Raw genomic sequence first — 23,803 nt, forward strand, 5'->3', positions numbered from 1 at the left:
TCTCGCCCGGCCGGCCGCGTGCACACGTCGGCCCCTGTCTGCTGTCTGGAGTGATCTGTCGGCGGTCAGTACGACCGATCAGGTCGGAGTTTTCTGATGGTTGGAGGGTCTATCTGTATGTGCTCCTCGAGATCTTTCCAAATCTGCCCTCTGATTAACCTAGCTTAATCGGGAAGTCGGTGCTAATAGAGACTAATAGAGCCGGGCCCCGTTTCCGCACTGCGGCGCGGCGCACGGTGCCTCCGGGGGCCCCCGCGCCGGCCCAGAGACCTCCGCCTCCCCGGGCCGCTCTCCTCCTTGTGAAGTAGAGAAACACTTAGAGAAACAGCGCCCGGGCCCCAGCGCCACGGCCCACGCGATCGTGGTGTTGCAGAAACTCTCACACCACGACCAGACCCGCGACTCATGTCTTCCAACACGTAAACCCTCCCACCTCGACGTGCGTGTCGCGCGGCGTTGCCCACTCGTCCGTCGCGCCGCCAAAGAAGAGGGTGAGCAGCAAGCCGAGCGGCTCCGGCGGGCTCGCCACGACAGCGCCGATGAGCGGGCCACTCTGTGGCGGATCGACGACCGCAACGGGCTGCTCGTCGACGTAGACCGCGAACCGCCGATCCGCACCGCTGGGGACTGCGGCCGACCGACTAATCACCACAAAGTGCCACCGATCCGGCACCCAATGCCAAGTGCCCAGCCGCGTCACGGCGCCAGCGTCGCCGCCGCGAGGGCTCGTGAAGCTGACGTGCCCGCAACCGGCGGCGCGCCACCCGAGGGAGAGGCGCAGGCCGCTGTCGAGGAAGACGCCCGGCAGAGTCCCCCCGAGGGCCCACTCGAAGCCGCTGGGAAAGCGGAGGGCGTAGCTCACGGCGGAGAGGGCTGCGGCGTCCGTCCCCGGAGGGAGCCGTGCGTGCGCGCGCACCGCCACCCCCCCAACCTCGAGGCCGGACGCGAGGGTCGCAAATGGGGACCAGCTGCCGCGTGGCAGGGCGACGCGCAGCCGCTCCGCTGGGGCCACTGAGCAGGGAGCCGCTCCTGCCGCCGCTGCCATCGCCGCCGCCTCCGTCCCGGGCTGGGTCGGCCCCGCCTTGGGGAGGGACGGCCCATACACGACAGCGCAGTTGCGCATGCCGCGAGTGGTGAGGAGGCGCCAGCCGCCCCCGCCGCCCCAGAGCAAAGGCGGGGGAACACCCTCTGCGACAGCGGCGCGAGGGGGCGAAGCGCCCACCTCGACCGCCACCGCGACCGCCAGTGCCGGCGTCGGGGGCAAGCCGGTCGCCGTCGCCGAAGTGCAGAGCAGCGCGGCGAGGCGCAGCCGCGCGTCGAGCGGCGCCGCTGCCTCCGCGACCAGCTCACCTCGCCAGCATAGCGTCTGCACAGACAGCGCGGCGGAGGCGGTAGGAGGAAGCTGCGCGGCGGCAAAAGCGGCGCCAGCTCCCCCCAGCGAGAGCGACTCGCGTGCGTCGACGGCCCGCAAGCACGCAATCGCGGCAGCGTCGTCCGAGGCGGCGAGCACGGCCGCAAACTGCCGCTGCAACGCAAGCTCGCGCTTGCAGCGCGAGTAGAGCGCCCGCGTGCGAAGGAGCTGGAGGCGGTGACCTCGCGAATCGGCGGCGCGGAATGTGGCGTGCCAGTCGGGAGAGCGGCGGTGCGGCACGTCAACGGCGAGGCCGCAGGGGAGGACGCGGAAGCGTGGCCGCTGCTGCTCGTGCAGCTGGAGGAAGAAGAAGACCTTGTCGAAGCCGTACCCTCGGAACCGCTCCTCGTAGCGAGGCAGGCGGCGGCGCGAAGCGAGCACGAACGGCTCGTAGCCCTCCTCAAACTCAACCGCGTACCCAATGCTCTCGCCGTCTCCGCCATCGCCGCCTCCGTCGGTGCATTCGCCGCTGTCGGCACTCGACCCGTCGCCGGCGTCGCCAGCGGAGGCCACCTCGTCGGCCCAGCGAGACAAGTCAGTCGCGCCGTGGCCCTGCTCATAGTGCAGAGAGTGGAAGCTGCGCAGCGCGCCCGAGCGCACGCGCTGAGCTACGGCGGCAAGCGGAAGGCAAGCGATCGACACGGAACGTCTGATCGCCTCCGCCTCGTCCTCGTCCTCGTCCTCTTCCTCGTCCTGCTCCTCCATCGGCTCCGCCCCCGTCGCCTGCTGCAACTGCTCCGCCCCCGTCGCATGCTGCGCCTGCTCCGCCCCCGTCGCCACCTCGGCCTGCGCCTCCTTGGCCTCCCAATCGAGGCTGATAGCCTGGCGCGCGCCCGTCGAGGACATCTCGACGGCTGGCAGCACCCACACCTCTCCCGCCTCGCAGCTAGCAGCGAGGGCGCGGCGGAGCCGGGCCGCGCAGAGCCGCTCGTGCAGCCCTTTGCTCGGCAGCAAGTCGACGTCGAGCAGGAGGACGAGGTCGGTGCGCGCCGCTTCGAGTGCCGCGTTCCGAAGCGCGTTGATCGGCACGAGCGGCGCGGCGCCGCACGAGCTGCCGCCGCACGAGCTGCCCCGGCGAGCCGGCCTCAGCAGGGTGAGGTCGAGTCGGCAGCCGCTCCCCTCTCGCTCGAGCTTGGCGTGGAGCGAGGAGAGGCGCGCCCGGGCGCGCCACGCGGCGGCGGGCCGCCTCGGCAGGAGCACCGCGGCGGACACGACGCCGCTCCACAGCGAGCACTGCGCGGCGAGCCTCTCTATCCGGTCATCCGTCAGGCAAGTCACGAGCGTGATGTCGGTCGGCGCGCGCCGAAGACGGCTGCGAAGCCACGACCCGTCGCCGCCCGCGCCGCGCGCCGCGACGAGCCTCGCCTCGCCGAATCGGAAGCGCAGCTCGTACATGGCGAGCGCCTCCGCCTCGCTCGTGTCGCTCGCGAGCGCCGCCCCGACATCAAAGCAGCCCATCGGCTCGACTGCCCCGCCGCCGCCGCCGCCGCCGCCGCCGCCGCCGCCGCCGCCGCCGCCGCCGCTGCCACACGCCGCGCGAAGCCTCTCGAGCCTCGCGCGGTCGTACAGCGCCTTGATGCTCGGCAGCAGCCGAGGGCCGGGCTCCGCTGCCGCCGGGTCGCCGAGCACGGCCCGCTGCGCGTGCGAGGCCGCGTGGCGCGCGTGAACGACGAAGTGCGACGGCACGACTTCAAAGGTGAAGCCGCAGAGCCGCGCCGCCTCCCAGAGCTGGAGGATCTTGTTTCTGCCAAAGCCGGTGAAGCGCTCGTCGTACGGCGGCACCAGCCGGCGCGAGGCAACGACGAACGGCTCGAACCCCTCCTCGTGCTCGACCGAGTAGGCACCGTCTGTCGCGAGCCACCGCTTCGAGTCGGTCGCGCGGTGGCCCTGGGGGAAGGTGTCGCCGCAGCGGCCGTCGCTCGCGAAAGTTCGGGCGCGGCCGGCCACGACCGCCGCCGCCAGCGCCGGCTTGCCCCCGGCTGCGAGTGCCGCGGCCTCACAGGCGTCTGCGCAGCTCTCAAAGGCTGGCAGGACCAGCAGCCGTCGCTCCTCCACGCACCGGCGGCGCAGCTCGGCCGCGCTCCCCGCGACGGTAGAGTGCAGGCCAGTAGACGGCAGAAAGTCGACGTCGAGGAGCAGGACGAGCTCGGTGGTGGCGAGCCGGAGCGCAGCGTTTCGTGCCGCGTTGATTGGATAGAGGCCGAGGCCACCGTCCTCGTAGAGGGCGATCGTGCGTCGCACAGGCAACCCGACCCCGACCCCGCACGCGCCAATCTCGTCCACTGCCGCCTCGATGCGCCGCCTCGCCTCGCGCACTGCGACATGCTCTCCCGTGGCGCCATCGTAGGCGACGACGGCGGCGGCGACTGCGCCGCGCCAGTGAGCTGCCTGAGTGATGAGGCGGCCCAGCCGATCGATGCTGCACTGCGTGACGAGCGTGCAGCTGTCCTCCCCAGCCTCGCCAGTGTCGTAGGTGCGGACGTGCTTGAGCGGACGGCGAATGGTGATTCGAGCAACTGGCCGTAGCCGCCCCGCGCTCTTCGCGGTGCAACGCAAAGAAGACGCAAGCCAAGATGCTGCGTCATCTTTTTCTTTTTTCTTTTTTCTTTTGGACAAGAAGACGACGAGAGTGACAGCGAGGAGGAGGGGGCCGAGAGCGAACACGAGGGGAGCGAGGGGCGGATAGCACGATCGATCTTCGGATCAATCCACGATTGCAGCCTGACAAGGCCAACGTCGGACACCGCGTACTCCATCCTTGCGGACGCTCTGCCGCTCGGACCGCACAGATGCCGCAAGCAGCGCCGGCGAGGCATCTGCGACCTATGCTATCTGCTCCGGGGAGAGACTGTAATCGAGACCACTCGGCACCTGGCCCTCGAGTGCCCTTACACAGGCCTGGTCCACGAGGCCGTCCTCCGCACGGTTCTGGAAGTCACAACGCTAGACGATGCGGTGCGGGAAGAGACACGGCGTTCGCGATGGCAACAACTCGCGCACGAACACCGCCGACTCTGCATAACCGGATTTCGGCTTACTACGAGCAGAGGACAGATGGCGGAGGGGCGAATCGGGACAACGCCGACACGCGTGATGATGTTGGAGACGCTGGCGGGCATCGTGCGGCGGCGGCACTACAACGCGAACCTTGCACACGACGCGACGCCGGACGCCCGAGTCGACTCCATCTTCAAGTACGCTAGAGCGGCACTCGTCCGCCAATTTTATTACACGGCGAAGAGAGCACAGCAAACCGAGCGGGAAATACGCCTTCGCATACCCGGATGGCAGCCCTCGCCTGGGGAAGGACCAGTAGCAGAGTGGGAAAGGGAGTGGCTCGCATCCGGCTTCTTTTCTGACGACGGCCAATGCGCGCTTCCGGAGAGGATTCAGCTTGCCCGCGGCATCGCTGCGAATGATTGCGCAAGCAACACGATGGCACTACTCAGCGTCGAGCCTTGCGATAGGGGCAGCGCTCCCCGTGTTAAAGTGCGGCTGATGGTGGAGGCGCCAGGGGTTATACTTCGACCCTGTCGACGGGACGGCACCACGCCCCAACAACAGCAGCAACCGCCCGACCTGGACGGCGTACACTGATGGGTCGGAAGATGGAGGCAGGGCGGGATGGGCGTACGCCGTAGTCATGGGCGGGGACGGCATAAGCGACGAGAATGCCATGCTCGTGACCGAAGGCTACGGCCCCGTCGTGACTAGCCCCGTACACGCCGCTTTCGTGGGGGCGCGGAAACACACCAATAACACGGCGGAGCTGTCAGCGCTTGCGGAGCTCTTTCGCTCACTACTCCACACGGCACCACGACCAGCAGGCTCACGAGGGGTGGTCCGAACGGACAGCGAGTACGCGATGGCGTGTGCGACGGGGAGAATCTCCCCGGGGGAGAACACACAACTAGCGAGCTATCTTCGAGCAGCGTGGCGACATTTAGCGTCGAGGCACGAAGTGACATGGAGACACGTCAAGGGGCACAGTGGTCATAAGTGGAACGACTACGTCGATAAACAAGCTGACCTCGGCAGGAGCGGCGCGAGGGATTGCGGCGCGCCGGAGTGGCAGGACGGGTCTGTCCCAACAGACGCAGACGACGGGGAGAGCAGCACCGTGGGCGACGACATGCCTATCAACGGAGGAGCAACAACCATCCCACTCGACGACATCGGTGATGGGGCCTCTAGCTACGCCGATGACCCACCCGACTCCCCCGAAAACGAACCGCCGCCTAGCGCCCCGCCCTCGTCGCCTAAAGCCCCCATCGTGGAGCAGGGGATGATATGGATTTCATACACGCCGAGCGCGCAGGCGCGACACATCGGAGACAACAAGGGGATCCGGCGTGAAAGAGCTATCGACATTGACGTCGACCCAGCCGATTCCACCGATGTCGACGTCATCACCTCCGCGGCCACCGCGCTTTCGCTCGACGACACCGTGGAGAATCGCACCGAGGACCTTGCCGAGGCGATGGGCCGGATCACTTTGGACCCCGACCCCGCCCCCACCCCTCGGGGTGGGGGCACCCGCCCCTGTCGGGCGCCGCTTGCGGCGCCTGGCAGGGGCACCCCCTGGGTGGGGGCCGGCGATTCCCATGCCGGCTCTCCGCCACAACCCCCGCCGGGAGGGAATCCCTGCTCACAGAAAAGGGCTCCGAGCCCTGTCTCGCGCACGCCCCTGGCGGGCGCCGCGGACCAGTTCCGCGAGCGCTCGTCAGCGGGTGGTGTGCGGTTCTTGCCGTAGTTCCTCTTCGGTCGCCTAGCCCCGGCGCCGTCTGTCGGACGCCTGCGTGTCACGAGTGCGAGCCGCTCGCGGCTCGTACGCCCGCTTGCGGGTTCGAGTGGCGGGCCATCCCGCTTGCGGGATGGTTTAGCGGGTTCGAGCCGTCACACATTGGCTGCCGGGGTGACGTATCGGCGCTCTCGGGCACCAAACGCGTCGTGGAGAATGTTGGCGTGGTCTCCTGGAAGCGCAGCGAGGCGGGCACGTCCGGTGACGACTTGCTCACTTAGCACGAGTCGATGTTTTGGCTCCCTGCCTCTCTCTCGAGGGGTTCTCGAGGTTGATGTCTTCTCTTGCCGTCACGTCTCGACGCGGCACAACCACAAGTAGGCCATAGAACGCCAGCGCACCCATTAGCGTAGCGGGGCCCATACTTTAGACAGTTTGTGCTAAGACGCGCAACGGAGTTTTGAACTTGAATGTGGGTGTTGCACGCAAGACTCGCCTGGGCCGCTCACGAGAGAGAAAGAAAGAAAACGCTAAACGGACAGCCGCACAGCTAGGGTTGCGTCGAGGAAAAAGAACGAAGAAAACAGACACGCGAAATGAGGGATGGGAGGAGGACATCCAGCTAGGCAGGGGGGTGGGGATCCTCGTCCTGCGGCAGCGGCGTGTTGGCTTGGCGCTGCTTCGCCACGTAGTCCATGGATGGCTTTGGCTGCTTGGGCTGGGAAGGGAGCCTATAAGGGGGAGATCCCCGTTGACAACACGCTGGTCTCGTCGGGAATGCTCTCTCATTCGAGTCGACGGGGCTTCACTCGCGCTGCAGCTCCTGCGGCGTGATCCCAAAGGAGATCGCGGCATCCTCTGCCACCAGCTCTTGCTCGTACGTGGTTCCGGACGATCTGCCGCACGTGATGCAGAACGTGCAACACGAGCATACCGTCCCAGTGCTCTTGATGGTGAGTGGCGCCAGTGACGCGACTTGCCACGTGTCAGAGCGTACGTGCTTTGGTGCGATCATCCCACAGACCTTGTGCCTCGTCACGAAGGTCGTTGGGGTGGCCTCTGTGATCATCAGCTTGTACGGGATGAGATCAAGCACGCACACCCCACAAAGTCGGGCAAACCACGCGCTGTACCAACTCGTCGGAATGAACTGATCGCCCGCACGAACGAGAGGACTCATGTTGAGCGATGAGAGGAGCTTTTGCTCGGTTTGCCCGAGGGCGTTGGTCTCCGTGTCGGTGCAGCGGAAAATGAAGGTCGCAGTGTCGGGTTGCCACCTATCGACCAGTGTAGGCACGCCCGACAGTTCTGGACGCGTTTGGTACTTGGACATGCGACACGCAACAGTTGAGAGCACAGTGGCGACGAGAGAATGAAGAGAGGCGAGAGTCCCCACCTCTCACGTGCAGAGATTTTGAGGACACGCCGAAACGCACAACTGAATTCTTTTGCCTAGCTAGCGCCGCCGCCGCCGCCGCCAGTCCGCACCTGTGTCGAGCCTGTCTGCTGTGAGAGAGAGAGTTAGCTGTTCTCCTGCAATTCTTTTCCCACACTCCAGGGGACTCCGTACTGCTGTGAATACGAACCCATCATACTGTGACCTGGTAGCATATGCCCCGAACGAGCGAGGTGAACGTGCGGCGGCGGCGGCGGGCACTTACGATCAGACATTGAAGCGCTCCGGCGAATGCATAGCGTACATCACGCGCTCCCCAGACACTGACTGGCGAGGCGGTGGCCAAATCACGCTAGTCGTGCCCAGCTCGCCATGGGGCTGTTATCTACCCTTATAAGTCTCTCAAGTCTCTCGTTTGTGCCGCGTCCCGTGCCCCCGAGTTCATTTTATATATAAGTCTCTCGTGTCCGCGCCGACGCTCTTTTAACGTAGAACGTAAAAGCTGAACACTCGAGAACACCGCCCGCCGACGATCGATCAGTCCACAATCGTCGGCCCGCAGCGACCCGCAGCGATGGATGCCGCCGCCCCCCCGGCCCCTACGGCCGACGCGCCGATGCACGACCGGCCTCCGTCGGACGGCTCTCCGGCCTCTCCGGCCGCTGCCGCCCGCGTTGCTGCCGATCCAGTCCCTCTCACGCTCAGCGATACCCGCACAACCTACGACAACTTTGAGGTCGCCGGCTTTGGCCAGGTGCAGCCACCACCTGCTTGCCTCCATGTTCACGCTTCGCGCCCCTCCCCCCCCTCTGACGCCGCCGTATGACCTTAGGTGAGGGGCACGACTACCCGCCTGGAAGGCGCTCTCATCAGCAAGTCACCCAGGCACCAACTCCTGGGCGTTTACGCTTGACTACGAAACCATGCAGTGGATGCAGCTCGATCAAAACGGCGACGCCAACAGCTGGCCCCTGGGCGAGTTCCTTGCGCTCAGGATGAGGTGCGAGCCATGATGCTCGACTATCAGCGTGCACCAAGTCGCTCACATTCCGTGAGTTCGTCAACGGGCCGAACTCTCCAAGTCGACGGCGATCTCGAACTCTGACAACTGGACCGGTGCACCAGCCGCGGAGGACGATGGCTCCCTCGACGACATCCCTTCATCGACGGACGCCTTCACCGCCGCCGGCCCTGGGCCATCCAGCGCGGCCTCCGACGGCCTGCACGTGATCGAGGTACAGAAACGGTGGCTGCCGCAGCTCACACCCTAATCTATCTGCCTTAGGCACGGAGCCAACGGAGCCATCGCGCATGCCCGCATCGCGTGCGGCTCCGAGGTCTCCCGCCGAGACCGGCTCGGCGCGGCGCGTGGCCGCACGCCGCCGTCGAAAAGGCGATAGGAGAGGGGAGAGCGCCGGCCACATCGAGCGAGCGCTGACGTGTAAGGTGTCTGCGCTGCTCCGGTGTGTGTGGGATTATGCCTCCCCCCATCTGTGCGGCGAGGTGTTTGCGGTGGGTGCGATGGCCGATCGTGCGCGATAGCCTCCTATTGTGCGTGGTGTGTCGGTGTGTCGGTCGTCCGGAGCGTGTGGCGGCGCCGTTGCATGCAGCGACTCTGCTCACGTGCCAGCTGCCACGACTGAGCTTTGACTGACTTATGAGTGCTGATGGATGATCTCCGACAACCCAAAACCAAAATGAAAATGCGGAGTGGCCCCACTTTGGCGTGCAGATCCTGCGTCTCTCACTGCCCGCGAACAACAGAGGCGGGTCCGCCGCAGGTCCCCCACTAGTCTCGGCGGAGAATCTCTCTCGGAGGAAGTCGCAGCCGCCGCGCCCGCCGTCGCCCCGACGCGCAGTTAGCTGCATTGCCCCCGTGTGGGCGTGCAAAAACATGCCCGGCGTCAAGCATGCCCTCTCACAAGATGGAAACGCCGCAGCCGGCACCGCAGAGCTTAGCGATACTGCTTCCACGGCATTAGCGATACTGCCTTCCACGATCGAGCGCAGTGAGACGCAAGTTCTGGCTGCTGAACACGCGGGCACTCTGCGTTCTAACGCCAAGCGCGCGCGGAGGATCAACACCCGCCTCTGGCCTTGAGGTGGTTCCCACAGCAGCTGGCCCAGGGGCTGTGGCCCTGCGCAAAGCGCGCAAGAAGTTGCCGAGCGTGCCGGGGTCCAGCCGGCCCCGCTCGGGGAGTTGAAGGCGGCCGCCGGTAGTGACGCGGGCTCTTTGGAGAGGCCTCAACGCACCACGCCAGTGGCGGCCGCCACTCCGACGCGCCGCCGGTGGCGCTGCGCAGAGTGCGCAACACCACCAGAGGTGCGCCCAAAAACCACGAGGTTCGCGCAAAAAAGAACACTACAAAATAGAGGGGAGGGAGGGGGGCGAATGGGGACTACTAACAGGCGCGAGGGTAAGTAAGGTAAGGACTAAGGTAAGGTAATTTTCTCCACACACACAAAGCGGTGGGGCAAGGGGGTGAGGAGAGAGGGAGGGGCTGTGTGTGCTGCCGTGTGGTGTGGTGAGAAGTGCACTAGCTGAGCTAGGTGAAAGGGGCCCAGATCCAAACCAACTCGGCGGCATGTTGCGGTCTCCCTCATTGGAGCTCTCAAAAGAGGTCTCTGCATTCCTCTGGGACGTCGAGACCGAACGCGAGGTAGTCGGTGCGATACAGCCTGCGCGGGCAGCAAACAGCGAGATCAGCCGGCGCGCGAGCGAGACAGCGGGCACAGAGCGTGATGGTGTGAGAGCATGCCACCTGCAAACCGACCGCACTTCCTCACGAGAGGGGAAGACGACCTCCGCATTCGTAGTTGGGTTTGAGCGACGCGGTACAGGCACGTCCCTCCAGGCGAACGCGCCGTGCGGGTGCTTCAGCCGCTGCAGCACATATTTGATGGTGGTGTCCAGGTGCGGGCCCATGAGCGCGACGTAGTTCAGCGGCACCTTGGTAGCGTTCTGCTGCAGCATAAACCAGTACTGCGGCTGGAAGTGCGCGTTCCAGAAGCCCCTCGAGTGTATCGACTCAACGAGCTCGCTGACCGAGGTTCGGCGCAGCGGTGGCTCCCACCTGTCGTTGTACTGGGCCCACCCATAGTGTTTCCTTCTGCTCAGCTCGTGCAACGCGCTCACCACTCGGCTCAGCGGGTCCCGAACCACAGTAAAGTACAAGGCCGAGGGCTCGCGTCGAGCGTCGGAGACGGCGGGCGGCTCCCGCTCGGCGAAGAGCGCCCTCCCGTCGAGTTCGACCGGCGTCCCGTGCCAGCCGCAAACGTGGTCGTGCTGCCGCCCGTCAAAATATCCAGGGTGGGCCGAGAAGCAGACGCTGGCCTGGCGAGGGCAATAGTCGCGCATAATATCGGTAAAGGTGGAGCCCGCAGATTTGTAAACGTGGTAAAAGAAGGCCGAGCTGCTCGCGCACACCATCACCTCCTGAGAGGTCATCGCCGCAAACCCGCTGACCAGTGCTCGTTCTTGCCAGATTGCGGCGCTGAGGTCAAAGGCGTTGAAGGAGGCGGCGCGGGCGAACCCATTGGCAACTTCCGCGCAGACGGAGGAGGGCGCGTCAACCAGAGGCGGGCAGTCGGGCGGCGGCGGCGGCTGTGGTGGTGGAGGAGGCAGCTGGGGCGCTGGCGACGGAGGCGTGGACGGCGGCGGTGGCGACGCGGAGGGTGGAGGAGGCGCCGGCGCCGGCGATGGAGGCAACACCGAAGGCAGCGGCAGCGCCGTCCTTGTGCCCGGAGTGGCATAGGTAAACGCATGGAAAGCAGCTAGCGCGAAGAAGGCTCCCGCCAGAAAGAGAACGGTGCAGGCGCAGCCCACGGGAAGTACGCCGTAGCGCCTCAGTTGGACAGCTACCGCAAAGGAGGGACTGAAATCTGAATTTTGGCCCGGAACAGAGCTCAGTTCCACTGCCTCCTGAACAGAGCTCAATTCCACTGCCTCCTGCATTTGACTGTACCCACGATGCTTGGACTGCGGCCGTGCTGTTGAGTTGGTGGGCAGCTCGAGGCTGACCTCCTCGTCGTGGTGCCTGTCGGCGGTGGTGCTTGTCGTGGTTGGGGAGGCGTCAACGCCACCCAACTCGGCTGTGCGGGATCGCTGCTTGCCCTCCGCACCGGCATTCGCGTTGGCATAGGTCGTCAACGCACGTGCGCAGGCTCTGGTGTCTACGACGCTGCGGCGCTTGAGGTCATCGAGCATCCTTCCCGGCGACGACGACACAAGTGCAAAGTTAGGTGTGAATGAACGGGGCGAATGGTCGGTCCTCAACTCTCCATTCGCGCTCTTCTTTTGCGGAACACCCGCGCCTTTCTACCCCTCCATTGCCCTTGCAGCCAAGCAGCACTGGCGGCGGATCGGCGGTCGTACTTCGCGATGACGCTGAGGTGGTCGTGGAGCGTGCACTTCGCGCGCGGCACCCGCCGCGACAGCCGGGCAGGCCTCTCGCGACGGCCGACGATGGCGGTGGGGTGGGGGGGGGGGGGGGGACTAGCGTTCGTCGACGGGCGCTCTTCCGCGCCTTCGGCGCAGCGCAAGTAGCCCGGGATGGCCAATGGCAGCTGCAGCGCACTTGTGCTCGCCTCGTCGCAGGGTGAGCCGGCCCACCGTCCACCAGTTGCCAAGCGACGCACGTACATCGAGATGGAGCCAGCCGCTTCATCGGCCGCCACCAAACCGCACGCTGGCCTCACTGAGTTGACGTGCCCGACAAGTGCAACTTTGGCATTTGGTAAAAGTTGCCCGAGTGGTCTGTGGGGAAAAAACCAAAGCGGAACGGTGGCCCCAAGAGCTAAAGGTCAACATCCCCTCCGGCTACGACAATGTGAACCTGATCTGGTCCTCACGGGGTTGACCCGTCTCCTCCAGATCGAGACGGACTTCATGAACGGCCGAGCAATATTTCTTCATTACAATTATTAACTGATGCCTTTTGCACGGCTGAGCCCCCCCCACCCCCCCTCCCCCGCGCCCCTTCCCTGCCCTCTCCCGCCACACACTCCGTCAGAGCCCCCTCCCCTTTCTGCACAACAGGAATTTTGACAATTAACCAGATGGTAATTGATGGGCTTGCCCATCCCGGAGTGGTTCGACCCCACATAAATCCGAGACGGTGACGGGATGCTGTCGTACGATGGTCGCAGGCCCAGTGAGGTAGTGCATCTGACATCCCGGATCCTGCTGAACAAGCTCCTCTTGTAGCTCGATGCCTCGATCGGTCACACCGCCATCGCCGTCGGGGAGAGGGGGGACGACACTGCTTCGGCAGCGTGCACCTCGATCCTGTACCGTGTTTGTTAATGACCCCCCCCAATGAACACGCCAGAGAGGGAGGGCGAGACGATCGAGGGGTCCCGTACCACGCGGAATCGACCCTATCCAGTGCTCAAGTGCTCAGAAGCTCACATCGCAGACAGCGAGGGTGTGAGAGGCGGACCTAAGGAAGGTTCACAGTAGGGTGATAAGAAACAAGAACCTCGTTCACAGGTAGGTATAAGCGGAGCAGCTGAGTACTATGTGAGCATATCAAGATCACCCACTTACTCAATCGATATCCCGCAGGGGCGTGCGCGGGCGTGGCGACGCAAGAGTATTTTCAGAGTTTACAACACCTTGTAAGTGAGATCATACATTGAGTTCTCTGTGAGACACTCGGCCGCCGCCTCACGGGGCGCGCCCTCACGCGGCGGACCGCACGGCCTGCCTGCCGCGAGGGCGTGCGGGGCGGCGGGCGGGCGGGCGGGCGGGCAAGCATGCCCGCTTGGCGGGCGATCCGTCGGCGCCCGCGCCGTCGCCGCCCTCGTCGCCCCGGTGCTTCTTGGCGGACCGTGCCGTCTCGGCCGGACCGCTCGGCGTGGCGGCGAGCGGCGCGCGGGTGTGCGGCGGCGGCGGCGGCGGCAGCGGGGGCGCGTCGGCCTTGAAGCGTGCGTAGAGCGCGGCGATGCGCATCTTGTGCATTGGGTGGGCGGCTGGGCCGAGGGTACGGGTCCAAGCTGCCGACTTCGCGTGCTCATGCGCGGCGGCAAAGTGGAGGGGCAGCACGACGAAGCGCGCGCCGGCGGCGGCGACGGCGCGCAGGTGCTGCACCTTGTTCATGCCGTAGCCGCGGAAGCGCTCGTCGTAATTTGGCAGCCACGCGCGCGAGGCGATGATGTACGGCTCGTAGTACTCCTCGAAGGCGACCTCGTACGGCGCCGAAGCGGTCGCCCAGCGCGCCGCGTCGGTGGGGCCGTGCCCGTGGCGGAAGTGAGCCTCGTGGAAGGAGGAGGCGGCGCCGCGCCGCAGCAGCGCAGAGAGCGACGACTGCACGCGCGGCATCGGCGCGGCGGCGTCGACCTCGAAGGCCGGCACGACGAGCGCGGTGCGCGAGGCGGCGAGCGTGTCGAGCAGCGCCGGCCGCTGCTGCTGCAGCTCGCGCAGCAAGCCTGCGGAGGGCACGAAATCGACGTCGAGGAGGAAGACGAGCTCGGTGCGCGCCTCGCCAGCGGCGAGGTTGCGCAGCGCGTTGATCGGGTAGAGCGAATCGTACTCCTCGGCTGAGCCCGGCTCGGCGCCGCCCTCCGCCATGCCGCCGCCGCGCGCGTACAGCAGCGAGATCGAGAGCTGCGTGTAGACGGCGGCGGGGAGGTGGCGACGCTCTTGCGCCAGCGCCGCCTCGCGCTCGGCGGCGGCGGCCGAACCGCGCGGCGCGTCGATGTAGACCGCGACCTGCAAGAAGGTGCGGAGGGGGCTCAGAGAAAGGTCCGAGGGGCAGCGGCGCGTCGACGAAGACGGCAGGCCGACGCGGGGCCGCGCCACGCCTCGAGCGTTGCGCGCAGGCGGGGGAGCCGGTCGAGCGAGCACTGCGTCACGAGGGTGACGCGCGCGGACATATCGCCTGCGGGACATGTCGCGGACATGTCGCGGACGGGCGTCTCCGACAGGAGCAGAGGAGCATAGCAGGGGAGAGTGCGCACCCTCCGGCGGCGCGAGCCAGCCCTGCACCGTCGCGTAGGCCAGCGGCGTCATCCGGCCGAAGAAGCTGTCCTCCGCCTCGGCCTTGCGCCGAGCCCACTGCCGCTCGATCGACAGCCACGCGCCGCCGTCGCGTGCAGCAGCGGCGGCGGCAGCGGCGGCGGCGGCAACCTCTTCGAAGCGACGCCGCTCTGAGGCTGCGAGGGCAGCCACCCTCCCGCTGCCGCCTATGAGAAGAGAGCCTCGCCTCTGCGTTCCCACCTCTGTGGGCGCGCATAGTGTTGAGTGTGCGGCATCTGCGCCTCCGCCCATCGGCCCGCCGTCGGGCAAGTCGCGCGGGCCAGCGCCGGCGTACATGTCGACCGCGTCAGCCTCGTCGCCCACGCCGGCGTCGATGTCGGCGTCGGCGTCGGCGTCCTCGGCAAGGTCGTCCGCGGTCGGCTCGAGGACGGTATCCTCGCCAAAGCCGTCGCCGACCGGGTCCGCCACAGCCTCGTCGCCGCCGACGTCGCCCTCGGCGTCGTCGGCGCCGCCCTCGCCCTCGCCCTCGCCCTCGCCGTGGTGGTGGTGGTGGTGGTGGTGTTCGTGGTACCCGCCGTAGTAGCCGCAATGGTGGTGGTTCCAGCCGTAGCAGTAGAAGCCTGGGTAGCCGTAGTACGGCAGCCCCCAGAAGAAGGGGTCGTGGTAGTAGTACGAATGCGCGTAGTGGCGGTAGTGGTACGGCCGGTGCGCCATCAGCGCGGTGTCGCGGCGGTACGTCTGGTAATGGTGGTACCCTCCCAGCCCGCCGAAGCCCGACTGCTGCTGGTCGAGGTAGTACTTCCGGTCGCCGCGCGCGTAGGTGTACTGCTTCTGGGCTGGCGGGCGGTACGGCGCCGTCGCGGCCGGGTTGGCGGGCGGCGGCGGCGGCGGCGGCGGCGGCGCGCTCGAGCCGCGCGACGAGCTCGCGACGGCGGGGATGGCGACCTGCAGCTGCGAGCCTGGCCCGACGCCCTGCGGCACCGTCACCTGCACCTGCCCTCCGGACGGCGCCGCCACGAGCAGCTGCATGCCCGGGTACACCCCCGGCGGCACCGCCACCAGCATCACCTGCTGCGCCTGCTGCGCCGCCGGCGCGGCCGGCGCGGCCGGCGCCGCCGGTAGCTCGAAGGTGGGGCTGACAGCGGGCGGCGGGCCGGAGGTGGCGCGGCTGGCGACCCGCCCTGCGGCGGACGCCTCGTAGACGGAGCCCTTGACGAGCATCGCCTAGTCTCGGGGGTCACTCGGGTCATCTCGCCTAGCCTCGGAGACGGAGTGGCTGGACGGCTGAAGGGGGCCGGGTACGGCAGCGGCTCGGCGGCTGTCGCAAAGGCGGCCGCGCTCTTCGCGGTGGCGGCGTCCTCCTCGACGGCGGTGGCGGTGTAGACGGGCGTGCCCATCGACACCTCGGGCACGGCCGCGGCCTTGGCCACCGCCTTGGCGACGGCGGCCTCGGCGCGCGGCAGCTCCGGCTTCGGGTACGAGACCATCGGCGCGCTCGCCGCCGGCGCGGCAGGCGCGAGCTCGGCGGCGGCGCCCTTCCACGCATAGTCGCGTGGCGGCGGCTGCGCCATCGCGGTGCGCAGCTCGCCGTAGATCCAGTTGCGCCGAGCGTCCCAGTTGGTGTAGTAGCCGGAGCCAAACTGGCCGGGGCGCTCCTTGCCGGGCGGCTCCGTGCGCACAATCCCCGCCTCGAGGCGCGGCGGCGCCTCGGCGCGCGGGTCCTTCTCGCTCAACATGCCGTGGTACTGCACCTCCGCAGCGTGGAACTCCGCCTGCGAGCGGTGCATCCTCGCCTCCTGCAGCAGCCCCTGCACGCGCGCGTCGAGAGTCTCCTCCGAGGCGAACGTGTCCTCGGCGCCCAGGACGAGCGCCTCCCACTCCTCGCGCTGCGCGGCCGGCATCCGCTTCTGCACCGCCGCCAGCGCCGCCGGGTTGAGGTACGGCTTGCCCCACGCCCTCCGCCACTCGCCGAACCAGCCGACGTCGTGGCCGCGCTTGCCGAGCACGCCTGCGTGCCTGACCCACGCGTCCAGCAGCTTGTGCCGCCCGAGCCACACCTTCTCCTTGTTTGCCTCGCGCAGCGCGTCCGCCTTGCCCTGCGCCTTGGCCGCACTCTTCGACGCCTCGCTCGCCAGCTTCGACTCGGCGCGCATGTTCTTGCCGGCGGCGGTGATCGTGGCCACCTCGCCGTTCCGGAGCACCGACGCCTGCAGCGACGCGCAGACGGTGCGCAGCTTGTCCTTGGCCACGCGCGCCCTTGCCTGCTCCTGCTTGGCGCTCTTCAGGGCCGCCATGCCGCGCTGCTTGACCGCGTGGTTGCAGTAGCCGCCGCGGCCGTACGCCGACTTGAGCAGCTGCCGGGCGGCGAGCTCGTCGCTCAGCGAGCGCTTGTACCGCGCGGCGGCGGCCGCGAGCAGCGCGGAGATGTCGTCGTCCGGCAGCGCGAGGCTGTGCACCTTCTTGTTGCCCTTGAGCGCGAGGTTGATGCTCTTCAGCCCGTCCACGCCGGCCGCGTTGTTGTCGATCTCGAGCCGGCGCAGGCTGCGGTTGAGCTTGAGAGCACCGCCCAGCGCGCTCAGGCCCACGTCGCCCAGGTTGTTGCCCGAGACGTCGAGCAGGGTGAGCGAGCTCGACTTTGGCAGCGCGAACCGGAAGAGCGACTCGAGCTGCACCCCGTAGCTCGGCGCGGCCCGCTGCCGGGTGGACGATCGCCCATCCGCCGCCGGGCACGTCCCATCCGGCTCGAGCGAGCGGTAGCCGCCGCCGCACTTCAGCGCGGCCAGGCCGTCGGCGGTGGTCACCAGCCGCATCAGCGAGCGGACAGACGCGGCGCGCTGTGCGACCGCGCGCTCGGTGCCCGCCGGCAAAGCCAGCTGCCACCGGCTGACGACTGCACTCACGCCCGCCGGGTCGGTCGCAAGCTGGTCGAGCAGCGCGAGCGCGTTGAGGTCGTCGAGGCCCCAAGTCGAGACGGCGGCGGCGGGCGGCGGCACCGCCGAGGAGAGGGTGAGCGAGTGGAGCCGCGGCGTCCCGCTCTCCTTCGCCTCCGCGTCGAGGTCGGCGAGCACGCCTGGAGGAAAGTTCCGAGAAGGCTCCGAGAAGGCTCCGAGAAGCTGGCCTCCGCGTCAACGCCGACGAGCACGCCGACGAGCGCGACGAGGCCGTCGTCGCCGAGCTGCCCGTCGCCACGCAGCGCGAGCGAGGGCGGCAGCAGCCGCGAGGAGCGCAGAGCGGGCAGCAGCTCGGGCAGCAGCACCGCCGCCGGGTCGGCCGTCGAGAGGTCGAGCTCCATGCCTGGCCGAGCCGCCGCCACCGCGACCAGCCGCTGCAGGAAGGCGGGCCTGCAGACAGAGAGACAGCTGTCCACGCGCCCGGCGGAACGAGACAGATGTCAGCAGACTCGCGGGGGCCTGTCCGCCGCAGCGCTGTTGAGCATCGCGAAGTCCCCGCCCCCCGCGAGCGAGAGCGCTGCGAGCTTCGGGCCGCACGCCTCGACGCCGTCGAGGAGCGGGAGCGACCAGCCGATGCCGGACAGGTCGAGCTCGGCCAGCTTCTGCAGCGCGCGCGGCTCCGGCCTGGCGGAGAAGGGGTCGACGCTAGCGGCGGCGGGGCCAAACGCTGCGGCCGGCTCGAGAGCGGTCCCGGCGAGGTCGAGGGCGGTCAAGCTGGGCGCCTGCGGGAGGAGGGTGCCGAGGGCCTGCGAGCCGCGCCCGCCCAGCGTGTTGCCTCCCAGCCGCAGCTCGAGCAGGTTCTTCTGCGTGCCGGCGGCGAGCAGGACCATCTCCATCCCCTCGGGCCCGACGCCGCACCGCACCAACTTGAGCTCCGCGAGCAGCCCGGCGCGCAGCGAGCGCAGCCCGGCGGCGAGCCTTCAGAGAAGGGGGGGCGTTGTGAGCAGGCGCGCCTGGACACAGGGACATGAGGCAGCCGCCCGGTGGCGAACCGGAAGGCCGCGTCCCCCACGGCGTTGTCCGAGAGGTCGATGACGGAGAGGGAGGCGAAGCGGTTGCCCGCGAGCGCGTCGCCCAGCGCGCCAATCTCCGCCGGGCCGGCCCCTACAGGAGAAGGGCTGGGGATGGAAGAGGAAGGGGAAAGCCGCCAGGCGCGTCCCGCCGGGCCAGGCGCCTGCGCGGCGCATCTCGAATGCGACCAGCGTGCGGCTCGAGCCGAGGAGCGGCGCGAGCGCCGCCGCCTCGGCGCCGAGCGCGTTGCCAGACACCTTGAAGGCGACGAACGCGCCGTTGTGCGCGAGCGCGCGCGCGAGGGGTCGCACCGCCGACGGCCGCAGCCGAGAGGCGTCCACCTCGCCTGTGGCGGCCCACTCGCGCACGCACTGCAGCGCGGTGGTGACACCGGCGGCCTCGTCCACCGGCGAAAGCACCTCCTCCACCTCGACCTGGCCGAGAGCATTCGCGTGCATCGTCCACGCCGCGTGCAGGTTGCCGTCCACCTCGCAGACGGGCGGCAGCAGCTCGAGCGGCGGCACCGGCAGGCCCGTCTGCAGCTCTATCCGGCCGGCTGCGAGAGAGTGCGCGACCCAGACCTGCAGCTGCAGCTCGGCGGCCGCCCGCGGCGAAGTGGCGACCTGCCACGGCGGCTCGCCCGAGGAGAGGCCGAGCCGCAGCAGGCCGGGTGACGCCTCGTCGAGCCGCGCCTACTCATCCATGAGGGGCCATGCATCCATTCGTCGTTTAGCCGCGCAGAGGAGCGGGAAGGAGCGGAGAGAGCGGGGAGGAGAGAAGAGGGGTGTGGTGCTCGCCGCGCCTCGCAGAGCTGGGTCACGTGCAGCGTCCGAAAAGCCGCGCCGCCCGCGACCGCAAAGAGGCGCCCAAGCGAGGTGAGCGCGAGCAGGCAGGGCTTGGCGTCCAGCGTGGCGTGCGCGGCGAAGAGGCCCTGCTCTCCACCGTGAAAGAGGTCGTGCTTGCATAGCGCCTTGTCGACCGCGCTCGCGTCCTTGGGCTTGAGTGGCTTGAGCCCTTCCGGAGACGCCTTGGTGCCAAACACGCACAGCGGCCCCGCTTTCTCCTTGACGTCAATGGCAAACGTGGGTATGGCGTCGGGTCGCACGTTGGCTAGGTCCGCAAAGAGCGAGAGCCGCGACTTGCGCGCGCGGACCACGGAGCCGTCGTCAAGGGAGAGCAAGATCACCTGCCGCTCAGAGCCGTCCGTCTCGCACGAGAAGCAGGCGCCCATCGCTAGGAGGAGGCCGAGGATTTGCCGAGACGCGTTAGGTGCGAGTTCTTTTTGTCGAGTTTTTTTGGAATCTCCCGCCCTAGGGGATTCGAGGATGCGGTGTCGTTCTTTGACCAGATATCTTATGAGCTACTTGATGTAGGAATGAAGACAATTGGTGTACCTGAGGGTGTCGGTCGTCGAGCCCTACAGCTGCGGAAGAATATGGAGCTGGAAATACAGACTGCGGGAGCGCCATCGCCGTCGGCCGTACCGTCGAGCAAGGCATCGCCTCCGTCAAGACCTTCGTCTTCGAGCGTGATGCCGCGCCTCGCACGGCCGGCGCCCTTCGGGCCAGCGCGCGAGACGCCTGCGCCGCCCTCGACTACGACCGGACGCGCCCTGCCGCAGCCCAAGGGAGGGATGGTTGCTGTCTCTCCATTCTCGAGTGTCCGTAAGAAAATTCTTTTCTCGCAGGAGTCGCTTAGGCGGCTCCCGTGGTGTACCTGTGTTAGTGCCAGTGCGCGCCAGTCCCGTGCCCAGTGTTGTGCGAGCAAGGGATAAAATTCTTTTTCCGAGCGCCTCGCCAGGGCTTTGAATTCAATTCAATGCTGTCGGCTCCGAACGGCGAGACGATCCACTCCGCCAGCAGCCCGGCCGGCCGGCCGAGCCGGATGGAGGGCTACTGGGACCGCGTGACGTGCGCGGACCCCTCCCCGATCCGTGCGCCCGCCTCTCGCTCGCCGGCTGACGCCCGCCCGCTCTCGCGACCAGGGAGCTGACGCAAAAGATCAAGGGTCTCGAGGCGCAGCTGCAGGAGCTGCAAGAGGAGGCCGAGGGCACCGCCGCGGCGCTCGCCCAGAGCGAGGCCACCCGCGGCCGGCTGCAGGGAGAGCTGGACGACGCCCGCGCGCAGCTGCGCCTGCTCAGCGGGCAGCTGGCGCGGGCGCAGGCGGTGGCCGACCAGTGCGACGAGCGGGTGCGGCAGGAGACGGCGAGCCTCGCCGCCGAGCTGGCCGAGATGCGGGCCAAGCCCGTGCCGCCGAGCCCGCGCAAGGTGCAGAAGCAGGTGCTCGCCGCGTTTGATGTCGCGTCGAGGGCCGTCCGCTCAGAGCTGGCGGCGGGCGCGGGCGCCGGCGGCGGGGGCGATGCGGCCGAGGCGGAGGGCGCCGGCCAGAGCGGCGACGAGCCGGCGGCGGCTGCTGCGGAGGGCGAGGAGGAAGCGGAGGAGGAGGAGGAGGGCAGTGGTTGCAGCATCGAGGAGCGTGCAGAGCGGTACCTCCGCGAGGCGATGGAGGGGGCGGCGCGGGCGGTGGAGCCGGCGCGGCTGGAGGCGGTGGGCAACTGGCAGGCGGAGCGCAGGCGGCGGCGGCTGCTCCAGAACCAGCTGCAGGAGCTCAAGGGCTCGATCCGGGTGATGTGCCGCGTGCGGCCGACGGCGGCGGGCGAGGGCGCGGCGGTGGTGACGATTCCGACCCCGACAGACGTGCTGGTGGCGCAGCCGGGGACGCGGGAGGGGCGGCGCTCGTTCGCCTTCGACCAGGCCTTCGGGCCCGGGTCGGGGCAGGAGGCCGTCTTTGAGGAGGTGGGGCGCACAGACAGACCGACCGACGCGCGCGCACAGACGCGGAGCACAGACACACATCTCCCCATATCCCCTCAGGTCGAGCCGTGCGTCGAGTCGGTGCTCGACGGGTTCAACGTCTGCATCTTCGCCTACGGTGCCGGCCGAGTGCTAGCTTGCGCACCCGCGGACACACGCTCAGCGCGGCGGGAGGGAGAGGGGCCGTGTCCCTCCCTTTGCGTCGCCCTTTCCCCACCGCCGGCGCTCCCGCAGACGCCCGCGTCGGAGGGCGTGCTCCGTGCTGTGCGTGCCGTCACCCCCCCCCCCCCTCCCCCCCTCCCCTCTCGCAGGCCAGACTGGCTCGGGCAAGACCTTTACCATGGAGGGGTCGTCGCGGGAGGAGGGGCTGGCGGGCATCAACCCACGCGCGCTGCGCCGCCTCTTCGAGATGATCGCCGAGCGGAAGCAGCTGGCGGCGATGGGCGGGCGCGGCGGCGGCGAGTCGGGCGGCTGGGAGTACGCTGTCTCGCTCTCCTACCTCGAGATCTACAACGAGAACCTGCGCGACCTGCTGGGCGACGTCCCGGCGGCGCGCGCGGGCGGCGCCGCCGCCGCCCCCAAGAAGGGCAAGGAGAGGGCCTCCCTCGACATCCGCTCCACTGGGGAGCAGGTCCAGGTGCTCGGGCTGAGCAGCCTGCAGGCAGACTTGTACTTGTTCCGCCCGCCCGCCCAGCCCGCACCCACCGCCGCATGCGAGCCAGCTGCCGCCGAGCCTTCCGCCGCCCTCCCCGCCCCCGCCCGCCCGCCCGCCCGCCCGCCGCCGCCGTGCAGCCCGCCTTCTTTAGCTGCTGGTGGGGACGGCTCCTCTCCCCCGACACACGTCCACGACGCGTCCGTGTGTTGACTCCGTGTGTGTTGGCACAGGTCTCGAGCGCCGACGAGGTGGAGGAGGCGCTGCGCCGCGGCGGCGGCCGCCGCTCAGTCGCGGCGACAAAGTGCAACGCCTCGTCGTCACGATCGCACCCAACCCTAGATGCAGAGAGCTTGCAAGCTCTGCCTTCGCGGAGAGAGCGCCGCCACGCGCCAGTCGACGAGTCCGCCGAAAGAGTCCGCCGCAAGCCGCGTGGCCGCCGTGGCCGCGCGATGAGTCGATCACACGGCCTTCTCGAGGCTGCAGCCCCCGCCTTCCGCCGTCTCGACGCCCTCCCCTCCCGCTGCCTCGCCAGGCACTCGATCTGCGTCGTGACGGTGACTGGCCGGCAGGCCGACACGGGCGCCACCACGCACGGCGCGCCGCAAGCCTCGGGCGTACGCCGGAGGGGGGAGAGAGAGAGGGCGCGGCTCACCCCCTCGAGGAGCTGCGACGTAGGCAAGCTGCACCTCGTCGACCTCGCCGGCTCGGAGCGCGTCAAAAAGTCGGACGTGTCGGGGCAGGCCACAGTAGAATGCTCTAGACTCGTGTGCTCTCCCCCCCCCCGCCCCCCGCTCACATTGGGAGGACGCCACGTGAAGAGGGAACGCCGTGTTCCGGCTGCAGTGCCCCCGCTCGGCACGCTCCTATCGAATACCGCGTCTCCGTCGAGGCGGCACGCGCTGTCCATCTCACTCCTCCCCCTGAATCCCCCCCCCCCCCCTCCCACCCTGCAGGCAGGGCATGCTGGAGGCTCAGGCCATCAACAAGAGCCTCTCCGCGCTGGGCAACGTGATGGCCAAGCTACAGGAGAAGGCGAAGCACGTGCCCTTCCGCGACTCGAAGCTGACGCAGCTGCTCGCCGACTCGCTCGGCGGCAACTCCAAGACCTTCATGTTCGTCAATATCAACCCGTCTGCCGAGGCGCCGCCGCCACCCAGACCTCCCGAGACGCTTCCGCACCGCTCTCTGCCGCCGCCACCCATTCCACCGCCCGCGGCGGGCGCGGTGCCCCTCCTCGACCCTCCCCGTTCGCCCTGGCGGAAGGCGGCCTCCGAGTCGCTCTGCTCGCTCGAGTTCGGGATGCGAGTGCGCAAGGTGGAGCTCGGGCGGGCGAGCGGCCGCCGCGTCGAGGGCGCCTCTCTCGCGGAGCTCAAGGAGGCGCGCGGCGCGGAGGAGCGCGCCGTCTCCGAGCTGCGCACTGCGGAGGCGCGCACCCCGACCCCGACCCCGCTCCCTCCGATTCCCTCGCCGCCGACCTCTTCCCCGTCCGCCGGCGATGCCGTCGCCACCTCGGCCGCCTCCGCTGCCGCCCTCACCGCCGCTGCCGTCGCAGGCGCGGCTCGCGAGGCTGGAGGGCGAGGCGAAGGAGGGGCGGGAGGCGCAGGCGGCGATGGAGGCCGAGCTCGCCGAGCTGCGCCAGCGCAAGGAGGCGGACGCGCTGCTGCTCGAGCAAGGCGCCGACAAGCAGCGCACCCAGCTCGCCGACGAGCGCAAGCGCGCCGCCGCGACCGAGGCGGCGCTGCGCGAGGCGCGCGCGAAGCTCGAGGCGTCCGAGGCGGAGCTGCGCAAGCTGCGGAGCGACGGAGTGCGCGAGCTCGCGTCGGCGGCACGCGAGCTGGCCGCGCCC

At 68.5% G+C, this 23,803-nt stretch overlaps 6 protein-coding genes across 6 annotated transcripts; 3 read left to right on the forward strand and 3 right to left on the reverse strand.

Annotated features, from left to right (window-relative positions):
- Positions 1–403: 403 nt before the first annotated feature.
- EMIHUDRAFT_228252 (hypothetical protein) lies at positions 404–3,996 on the reverse strand (the record flags this gene model as incomplete). The annotated part of the gene is made up of 7 exons (XM_005787117.1): positions 404–1,002; positions 1,186–1,807; positions 1,925–1,988; positions 2,145–2,542; positions 2,612–2,723; positions 2,979–3,835; positions 3,907–3,996. The coding sequence occupies 7 exons, from the start codon at positions 3,994–3,996 to the stop codon at positions 404–406; spliced, it is 2,742 nt and encodes a 913-aa protein (XP_005787174.1).
- Positions 3,997–5,054: 1,058 nt separating this feature from the next.
- On the forward strand, positions 5,055–6,533 carry EMIHUDRAFT_228253 (hypothetical protein; the record flags this gene model as incomplete). Its single annotated transcript, XM_005787118.1, has 5 exons — positions 5,055–5,283; positions 5,359–5,996; positions 6,066–6,146; positions 6,221–6,413; positions 6,472–6,533. The coding sequence occupies 5 exons, from the start codon at positions 5,055–5,057 to the stop codon at positions 6,531–6,533; spliced, it is 1,203 nt and encodes a 400-aa protein (XP_005787175.1).
- A 241-nt stretch (positions 6,534–6,774) lies between these two features.
- On the reverse strand, positions 6,775–7,332 carry EMIHUDRAFT_228254 (hypothetical protein; the record flags this gene model as incomplete). Its single annotated transcript, XM_005787119.1, has 2 exons — positions 6,775–6,883; positions 6,962–7,332. 2 exons carry the CDS (start codon positions 7,330–7,332, stop codon positions 6,775–6,777), a joined length of 480 nt encoding a protein of 159 aa, XP_005787176.1.
- An 832-nt stretch (positions 7,333–8,164) lies between these two features.
- On the forward strand, positions 8,165–8,948 carry EMIHUDRAFT_228255 (hypothetical protein; the record flags this gene model as incomplete). The annotated part of the gene is made up of 3 exons (XM_005787120.1): positions 8,165–8,302; positions 8,409–8,548; positions 8,834–8,948. 3 exons carry the CDS (start codon positions 8,165–8,167, stop codon positions 8,946–8,948), a joined length of 393 nt encoding a protein of 130 aa, XP_005787177.1.
- A 3,774-nt stretch (positions 8,949–12,722) lies between these two features.
- EMIHUDRAFT_455506 (hypothetical protein) lies at positions 12,723–15,855 on the reverse strand. The gene is made up of 6 exons (XM_005787121.1): positions 15,823–15,855; positions 14,809–15,751; positions 14,509–14,733; positions 14,332–14,429; positions 13,165–14,260; positions 12,723–12,989 (listed from the first exon to the last, which is right to left on the reverse strand). The coding sequence occupies exons 2-5, from the start codon at positions 15,746–15,748 to the stop codon at positions 13,232–13,234; spliced, it is 2,292 nt and encodes a 763-aa protein (XP_005787178.1). The 5' UTR covers positions 15,749–15,751; positions 15,823–15,855; the 3' UTR covers positions 12,723–12,989; positions 13,165–13,231.
- A 5,198-nt stretch (positions 15,856–21,053) lies between these two features.
- EMIHUDRAFT_52859 (hypothetical protein) lies at positions 21,054–23,094 on the forward strand (the record flags this gene model as incomplete). Its single annotated transcript, XM_005787122.1, has 6 exons — positions 21,054–21,284; positions 21,363–21,420; positions 21,614–21,977; positions 22,196–22,349; positions 22,638–22,703; positions 22,915–23,094. Coding segments are annotated over 6 exons (1,053 nt in total), but the record flags the coding sequence as incomplete, so codon positions are not given.
- Between the last annotated feature and the right edge of the window lie 709 nt (positions 23,095–23,803).

The sequence above is a fragment of the Emiliania huxleyi genome (genome assembly GCF_000372725.1).
Source record: "Emiliania huxleyi CCMP1516 chromosome Unknown EMIHUscaffold_145, whole genome shotgun sequence".
Taxonomy (NCBI): Eukaryota; Haptophyta; order Isochrysidales; family Noelaerhabdaceae; genus Emiliania; species Emiliania huxleyi.